The sequence below is a fragment of the Rattus norvegicus genome, chromosome 9 (assembly GCF_036323735.1).
Source record: "Rattus norvegicus strain BN/NHsdMcwi chromosome 9, GRCr8, whole genome shotgun sequence".
In the NCBI taxonomy this organism is placed as follows: Eukaryota; Metazoa; Chordata; class Mammalia; order Rodentia; family Muridae; genus Rattus; species Rattus norvegicus.
Genome location: NC_086027.1, coordinates 69,033,928 through 69,042,737, shown reverse-complemented (window position 1 = coordinate 69,042,737; position 8,810 = coordinate 69,033,928). Strand labels below are relative to the sequence as shown.

Here is an 8,810-nt window from a genome sequence, read left to right as displayed (position 1 = left end):
CTTAAGACCTAAGCAGAGATCTCCACTGCGACTCTAACCACATGGACAGCACCGGCAGACCAGCAGTAACACTCCAACTGGTCAGTGCAATACTTAACATCTTCATCTTTTTGTTTGTTTTGGTTTTCAGACAAGGTCTCACTATGTAGCCCATGCTGGTCTTGAACTCAGAGATCAAGTGCATGCACCATTATGCCCAATCTCAAATTTCATTGTATTTTATTAAGTAACTCCACCCTTTAGTTGCTCTTAGAAAGCAGAGGTTAGAGGGACTGGCTTGTTAGGCAATGTACCGAATACATCCAGTACTGTAACACAGACGTATACTGGAGTTCAATCAGACATGGGGACCCATAGAAGATGGATTTGAATGACCCCAAGAGCTCACATCTAGTGAAATGACCCCCGCAGATTGACCTCACTAGATAAAGCAAACAGATTTGGACTAAAAAGGGTTTCTTTGAAAGCCATTTGGAATCATGCTTTCAGAAACGCTACGTGATGACACAGGGTGGGAGCATGTTAGAAAGGAAGAAAGCTTTAGAAGGTAAGAATGCCTGGGCTGAGTTCCCTCTTCTATCACTTACCAAACACAAACATTAGGCAAGTCCTTAACTTACCTATCTCTAGGATGGGAATATAGCAAATCTATGTTCTAAGAATAACTTCTGTGAAGACTGTTATACTTCAAAGCAAAATGCATACTTGTCTTTTCCCATAGAAGCACACCAGCACTCAGAAACAAGTTGTGGGATTGGGGAGATGGCTCAGAGTATCAGGGTTCAGTTCCTAGCACCCACATGGTTTATAACCATCTGTAACTCTAGTTCTAGAAGATCCAATACCCTTCTTTACCCTCCCTTGGTACCAAGCATACATGTAGTGCACATACATACACACAGGCAAAACACTTGTATGCATGATAAAATAAATACATGTGGGGTAGGCGGCAGTAGCACATACTTTAACTCCAACACTTGAAAGGCAGGAGCAGGCAGATGTCTGTGAGTTCAAGGCCAGCCTGGTTCCAGCATAGTGAGACCCCGTATCAAAAAAATAACAGAAAAGTATCAGAAATAAAAGAATGATTTCCCTCTCATCCTCTTTCCTTCTTTTCCTGTCTGTACTGGGGACTGGACCCGATTCTTAGGCCTATGGAGTAAAGTACTCTAGTACCCCAGCCCTCTTTTTGACACAGGATCTTGCTAAGTTGCTGGTGTGGGACTTGTTTTGTAGCTGACGGTGTCTCCTTCTGCCTAAGCCTTCTAAGTGCTAGGATAAACAATGAGAATTTCATTGGGATTAAATAATTAGGAAAAAAATAAGAAAAAATATGGTTAGTGAAACCTCACAATTTTTTTCTCATAATTTTGTTTGTACTATACCATGTTATAAACCCTCTAGGTAGAAATGACTGGTTTTCCTTTTATTTGATGTAGTGATCAAAGGTTAGGAAAGGTTAAAAAGAACTGTAAATCGATGGTAACTTACCAAGAGCTGGATGGCTGTCTAGGATGTGTATTGGAATGGTGTGTGCATCTCCCAACAGAGTCCTCTTTACATTTCCTTCCAGATTCCCAGCATCCTCAGCATCCTCACCTCCCACCAGCTGATCCACTGCAACTAGGTTCTGAACTGACTCCGGAAGACTGCCCATGGGAGAGGCCGTGCTGCTGTTCTCGGGTAGGCAAGTGTCTGTTCCAAGGTTTTGACTCTGGCCAAGCAGTAGAGAGTGGTTATTGGCTTCAGCATTTCCTGCCGTATCAAGGCCGGGGGGACTGGAGGATGGATGGCTATTTACTGACACCAAAGCCTGGGATCCATCAGGAGAGGAGAGTCTTGGCTGCAACTTCAAAGCCTTCCAAAGAGAAAAGAGTGTCATCACAATATTCGGATTTACTATGACATTCTTGTAGGGTAGTCTTTGATTTAAAAAAAAGCGACAGGTTTTTACTGACCAACAGTCTGTGAAGGCAGAGACAAGGGCCGCAGGAAAGGTAGGACATCAAAGCAGTCATTGGTTCTCAAATTTTCAAAACATATTACCTGAGCTCACATTTTACATCACTCACAGAGGATTGGAAAATTAGTAATGGAGAAATATATGGCCATTATTGTAATTTCAGAACAAGTATCTGAAATCCATAGAAAAGAAGTTCTGGGAGAGAAAGATGCCTAGATTTATCTGTTTAATGGGTACCTACCTGTAAATGTGTAAATATTTTGGGCTGAAATGAAGAAAGTGGGGAGAGCAAGGGAAGTGGTTCTGGAGACAAAGAAGTTTGTGTCTGACTTGTCCCCATTTTGCTGGTAATCGGCTCTTTTAGTAAATTTCCTAAATTAAACAAGAGATAGACAAATTATTTTATTGAACTTTATAACAAACATTACTATTAGAATCAGAAGCGAATCAAATAATCATTAGTAAGCTAGGCAAGGGTGGCAAATGCATGTAGTTCCTGAACTCTGGAGGGGACACAGGAGGATCAGTAGTCAAGGGAATTCTTGGCTATAGAAGTGAGTTTGGGGAGAGACTGGGCTACTTGGCACTCTGTCTGCAAACAAACAAACAAACAAACAAAATATCAATTAACAAACACACAGCCAAGCATGGTGGCACATGGGAGGCAGAGGCAGGTGGATCTCTGTTAACGGAGGGCAGCCTGGTAAGTTCCAGGCAGTCAGGGCTACTTACTTACTTACTAACTTCATAGTAAGACCCTGTCTCAAAATTAATGAATTAATCAATCAATGCATAACCCCAAACGAGCCTGGCACGGTATCTTCTGCTTGTAATTTCTAGCACTTCTGTGGCTAACGAATGAGGACTATCATGAGTTTGAGACCAACCTAAAATAGTCCAGCCCAGCCCAGGAATAGAATGAGACCTTTTCAAATCAACAACAAAGAAGCAAAAACCAAAACACACACAGAAACATAGACACACCCACAAACAAACAGAGCATGTATCTACTTCACTGTTTCTAGAACCTGTCAGATCATTATGACTTCCTAGGACAGAGTCTGTAACCCCAGCACTAGGGGAGTGGAGAAGGCAGGCAGGCCCCAGGAACTTTCTGACCAGCTCAGACAGGAGCTCCAGGTTTAGCCATAAACCCTGTCTCAAAATAAAATTAAAAAAAAAAAAGATGTGGGAGAAATGGGGGAAGACACCTGCCATTAATCTCTGGCCTTCATACATGCATATACACCTTTGCACATGAGCACACACATGAAACAAAAACGTTATATTAGATATCTAAAATTATTTCCAAATATAACATTAATTGATTTTTATGCTATAAAAATATGCAAAATAAACCAAGTGGTGGTGGCACATGCCTTCAATCCCAGTATTTGGGAGACAGAGGCAGGTAGATCTCTTAGTCCAAGGCCAGCTTGGTCTACAGAATGAGTTCTAGGACTACACAGAGAAACCCTATCTTGAAAAACAAAATTACAAAAAACAAAAAATTCAAAATACTATACCTTCTGCAAATGTAACTGTTACAGTCTCTCTGAGGATATTTCCACTATCTGTAGTCCACTGAAGCTGAAATGAGAACATTTGTTTCAGTAAAACACAGTACTTATGCTAAAAATAATCTTAAAACATTAAGGCAACTATATTTTCTTTTTAAAGTTTACTTTTATTTACACACACATGTGGGCACATGTGTGCATATGCTTATGTACACACATGCCTTAGCATACACGTAGAAATCAGAAGACAACTTTTGGAAACCAGTTCTCTCTTTCTATCAGGTGGGCTCTGATCAAACCCAGGTAGTCAGGATAGGTGGCAAGCACCTTTACCACATAGCCATCTAGCCAGCTCTATTTTCTCTTCTTACAGTGTGTGTGTGTGTGTGTGTGTGTGTGTGTGTGTGTGTACGCACGCGGGCATGTATATGAATGCCAGAGAGAACAGTGAGTTTAGTTCCTTGGAGATGGAATCTTTCATTGGCCTGGAGCTCACCCCTTGGTGCCCAGTCAGCCTGCTCCACACATCTCCACCCCCTTGCACTGAAATAAGTTCACACCCACCATACATTTTTAGGTGGGTTCTGGGGAATCACACTTGGATAATCATGTTTGGAAGGCAAGCACTTCGCAGAGCGAGCTCCCTCCCCAGCTCCTATCTTACTTTCATAGGATACCTTGTGTGTTGCTCTGTAATTATCCTCTTTACTTTTGAATTCAGGTATCAACAATTTGGATAGAAAGTGTAAATGACAAATCTATTTTATTTCTTGAATTCTCGACACCAATAACTAACCGTTTGAACAGACAGATAGACACGCACATGCACACGCACACGTGCACACACACCATCTCAGCAGGTCTAGCATTTGAAATCCAAGTGCTAGGCCTAGAAGGATAGCTCAAGAGTTAAGAGCACCAACTGATCTTCCAGAAGACCTGGGTTAAATTCCGAGAAACCACAATAGTGGCTCACAACCATCCATAACCAGGTTCAGGGGCTTCTGACCTGGGCCCCAAGCATGCAAGTAAAACATCCACATATATTAAAAAATAAGTAAAAATTTAAAATGTTCAAATTCTAAAACATGGAAAGTAAAAAGCCAGGAAGGTAAAGTTAGTACTACTGAGACTTTAATTGCAAACTCACTACCTCATATAATCGCTGACTACTGCATAATTATGATAAAACTGCCTTAGAAATTACTAATATTGACAGGGAAACTATGACATACAAATATGAGGTCAAAAGTAATACTCATATGGCATACAGAACTCACATCAAAACTGTGCATTTGAACTACTTAACCATGACCACCTCTTTTTAAAAATGGAGGGAGGGATATACTCAGTATGTGCTCAATAAATATCTGTAAGCTAAATAATTAATTCTCATAAACAATACTGTTATATTTAGATTCAGAAGTCTGTCTCTCCTCTTGGTGAGAGCAGTAAATAGTCATCTTCTGAGGGCTAGTAGTATTTGTATTTTAGAAAATTACCTAGTGCGTTTTCTTGAGTCATAATTGAGATGGGTGACAGTAGCCCTTTCTACCAGGCTAAGTACTGACAGGAGCTTGAGACTCTACAGTGTTGGCAGGAGCTGAGAAAGCTCTAACGAGGCAAAGAAGTGGGTGTGAACATACCGTTGCTGGAATAATCTCTGAGTTATATACCACATCTCCAGTCTGCAAGGATTTCTGTACCTCGTGGATATGATTTTTGATATCATTTACAGTTGGAAAAAAAGATAAATTATGTCTTTCAGGTACCTCATCAGGTTTGAACAGTTCTCTTTCCACAAATTTTCTGTGGAAGATATAAAATAAAAACATAACTATAATGATATACTTACAGATCAAAAGAAAGGTTCGTTTTTAATATAAACATTTATAAAGTATAATTCATATTTCTGTAAGGAATTCATATATGCCACTTTAGATTTCTGACTATTTATCAAAGCAATAGAATTCACACAGATTAAAGGAAGGTGCTATTTTACTGGTTCAAAGCACACACATTACAGAGCTTTGACATGTTTATGAATTAAACTTGAACCACAATCCTCAGCTGGAACATAATTCTGATTTTAGATCCTTACCATGTTAGGAACAATTCTGAACACACTAGAGGTATTTCCTTTAACGATTGCTGTGATCATGTGACCAGGTGTAATTATCAGTCCCACTTTCCAGGTGAGGGAGATGAAGACTGAGGAAGATGAAGCCGCCCTGAGTTATATTCCTACTAATTAAGTAGGAAAACATGGGCCAATTTCTAATTCGTATACATAAACATCATGCTACACTGTTTCCAAAAGGCCTTAAATAAATTACATGAAACTTGATGGTTTAAATATCACACAAAGGTAAGATATTGTAAGAAAGGAAGCATTGGTACAGAATTATATGAAAATAAATACATAAATCGAGGTGTAACACGTGTGCTTTATGCATTACATTTATTACTTTTCCTCTCAGTCTCTTTTTAAATAATTTGAAGCAGCTGGGCAGTAGTGGTACGTGCCCCTAACCCCAGCACTCCACAGGAGGATCTGAAAAACCCTATCTTGAAAAAAAAATTAAAAGTAAATAATAATAAATAATTTGAAGTAAGTAGATTGGCCAAATGTTAGAAAACAGTGGATGGCCTTACTAAATCTTAGCTTTGTTTTGTAGGCCTCAACGAAAATAAAGCTTCTAAATATAAAGGCCATAAAGTAACTAAAAAGCAATGGTTGTCTGCTGCATTCTGCTGTATACACTTTTGACCCCAGTACTAGGGACACAGAGGCAAGGGGACCTCTATGAGTTCCAGGCCAGCCTGGTCTACATAGTGAGTTCCAGTCTCGTCAGAACTACACAGCGAGACCGAATCTCAAAAAAAAATCTTCTTATAAGTACTCATTTTGTTATTCAGGTTTCACTTCACAATAACCAGGAAGAGCCAGGCATCACAGCATTACACAGGCTATAAAACTAGAGCAAGATTTCAGCTGAGTCTGTCTTTCAAGCCAATTATTTACAAACTCTGAATTTCCATTTTCTCATATGTAAAATGGGGACAAATGCATCATCTTTACTAAGCCATTGAAAAATGATATATTTAAAGGTTTAGCCAAATATGTGCTATACACATAGTAATTGTCTTATTATAAAAATTATTTTGTATTTAATCTTGATAGTTCTTCACCAATTGTATTTATAGTATTTTGGACTAGCTTTAATGGTACTCTCAAGATAATTTTTTAATTATTATTGTAGTGAGACATAACATATATAATCAAACATAACATTACATATTGTTATAGTAAATAGTTTAGTTTATTATCTTTTTAAAAATCTAATATTTTAAGTAATTTTCTGAGAACTTCATAAAAGCATATATTCATTCTATTTTGATCATATCCATTCCCTGTATTATAATAAATACTATTTCATTTCAAATAATCTAAAATAAATACCTTAGCTTAGATTTTTGATTCTACAAGTTTTTCTCTCTCTGCAAGGTTCTTTTTTGTTGTTGTTGTTTGTTTGTTTGTTTGTTTGTTTGTTTGTTTTTTCGGAGCTGGGGACCGAACCCAGGGCCTTGTGCTTGCTAGGCAAGCGCTCTACCACTGAGCTAAATCCCCAACCCCAAGTTTTTCTCTCTCTCTGAGATATGTATCATGTCATTCAATTCATTACAGAGTTAGTGGCTTACACCCATAATCTCAGCACTTGGTTGGCTGAGATAGAAGGAATGCTGAAAATTGAAAGCCAGCCTGGACTATATATAAAATTAAATTAAATTAGCTAAATTAAAGTAATCATTTAAAAATAATCCAGTCTGCCAAAGATGTAGTACTTAAATGAATGAGTATTTGGAATTATATTAAGACATACTATATAAAGGATTGCCAAGCATTAGTGGAAACAACATTTACAGGTGAGATGAGGAAACACTCTAGCCCTCTAAGAGCATCGTCCTGGAAATTGCTACAAAGACCTGTACTGTTAAGAGTGACCACTAGGGCGACAGCTGTAAAGAAACCTGCCCCTGCCGTACCTTAGCTGCTTCCTCACTGCATACACTTGCCCCACTCCCTGGGACACTAACTCCTGGATCTTATGCGCTACTTGCGGGTGGAGACGAGAGGGCAACACACAGTTCTCATCTCTGATTATAGCCTCCTCTTCCTCAAGAGGAGACATAGGGAAAGGTGACGGTGACAAAGGGACACCGGGAGTCTCTGGTTCATGATACTGGTGAGCTTGCTGCGTAGGTAACTGCACATACCACCTGACAAGAGAATGCATCGAAAATTATCAACATTGAAGTACTAAAGTTATTTGATGATCTTAGACAAAGGCAGGAATCATAATTACTTAGGTTAATATTCATCAAGAGAAGGAATAATATTTTAAGCAAAAAAACCAGTGTGGTTATACCATGTGGAATAAAATATAAAATGTCTGACATTCAGCTCTTCTAAGATTGGCTTTATATACAATTAAGAAGGTAACTCTACCCTGGGCAGTGGTGGCTCATGCCTTCCATCCCAGCACTTGGGAGGCAGAGGCAGGTGGGTCTGTGAGTTCCGGCCAGCCAGGTCAACAGAGTGAGTTCCATTATAGCCAGGACTACACGGAGAAACTCTGTATTGAGAAACTTTAAAAAAAAGGTAACTTCATAAACTTTGACTCTGACCCCAAAGCTAAGGCAATGCAGGGGTTTACAGGGTAAAAAGATGGGCAGTAGTGAAGAGCACTTGTTGGCCTTTCAGTTGGGTTTGGGTTCCCAGCTTATAAACCTCTGTAACTCCAGCTCCAGGGGATCCAAAGCTCTCTAACTAACGTGGGCACCAGGCACACACATGGCACACATACATATACACAGGCAAACAGACAAAGCATTCTTAACTCCCACTGCCCAATGAGCAGTAGGACTGACTAAAATATGAACACGTCTCATATACAGTGGTAAGGGACTGGGGCTAGGAAAATCAATCTGGTAGAATACTGTTTTAATTGATCGTTCTTTTCATTATTATTGTTTTTACTTTTGAGATGAGGTCTCACTATGTAGCTCTGGTCAGCCTGGAACTTGGTATGTAGACTAGACTGGCTTTGAACTCAGAGATCCACTCTGCCTCTTGAGTGCTAGAATTAAAGGCATGCATCACCATGTCCAGCTTGAGCAATATTTTTGTACAAGTGTCTGTGTGTGTGTGTGTGTGTGTGTGTGTGGTGTGTATGTATGTGTGTGTGTCTGTGTGTGCGCATGTGTGTGGTGTTGGGTTTAATTTTGGGCTAAGCACTTAGCTAGCAAGGTGCTCTGTTGCTGAG

At 39.4% G+C, this 8,810-nt stretch overlaps 1 protein-coding gene across 8 annotated transcripts in view; it reads right to left on the bottom strand.

Moving 5' to 3' along the window:
- The window catches only part of Carf (calcium responsive transcription factor), a 50,062-nt gene that overhangs the window by 3,743 nt on the left and 37,509 nt on the right, over positions 1-8,810 (bottom strand). For 7 of the 8 annotated variants that reach the window (XM_006244971.4, NM_001106915.1, XM_039083319.2 and 4 more), the window contains 5 exons: positions 7,531-7,764; positions 5,130-5,292; positions 3,490-3,553; positions 2,205-2,335; positions 1,492-1,858 (listed from right to left, as the gene is read on the bottom strand). In XM_006244971.4, coding sequence (XP_006245033.2) covers positions 1,492-1,858; positions 2,205-2,335; positions 3,490-3,553; positions 5,130-5,292; positions 7,531-7,764 — 959 coding nt within the window. The remainder of the gene's footprint in view (positions 1-1,491; positions 1,859-2,204; positions 2,336-3,489; positions 3,554-5,129; positions 5,293-7,530; positions 7,765-8,810) is intronic. The other variant, XM_039083318.2, reaches the window with a different exon arrangement.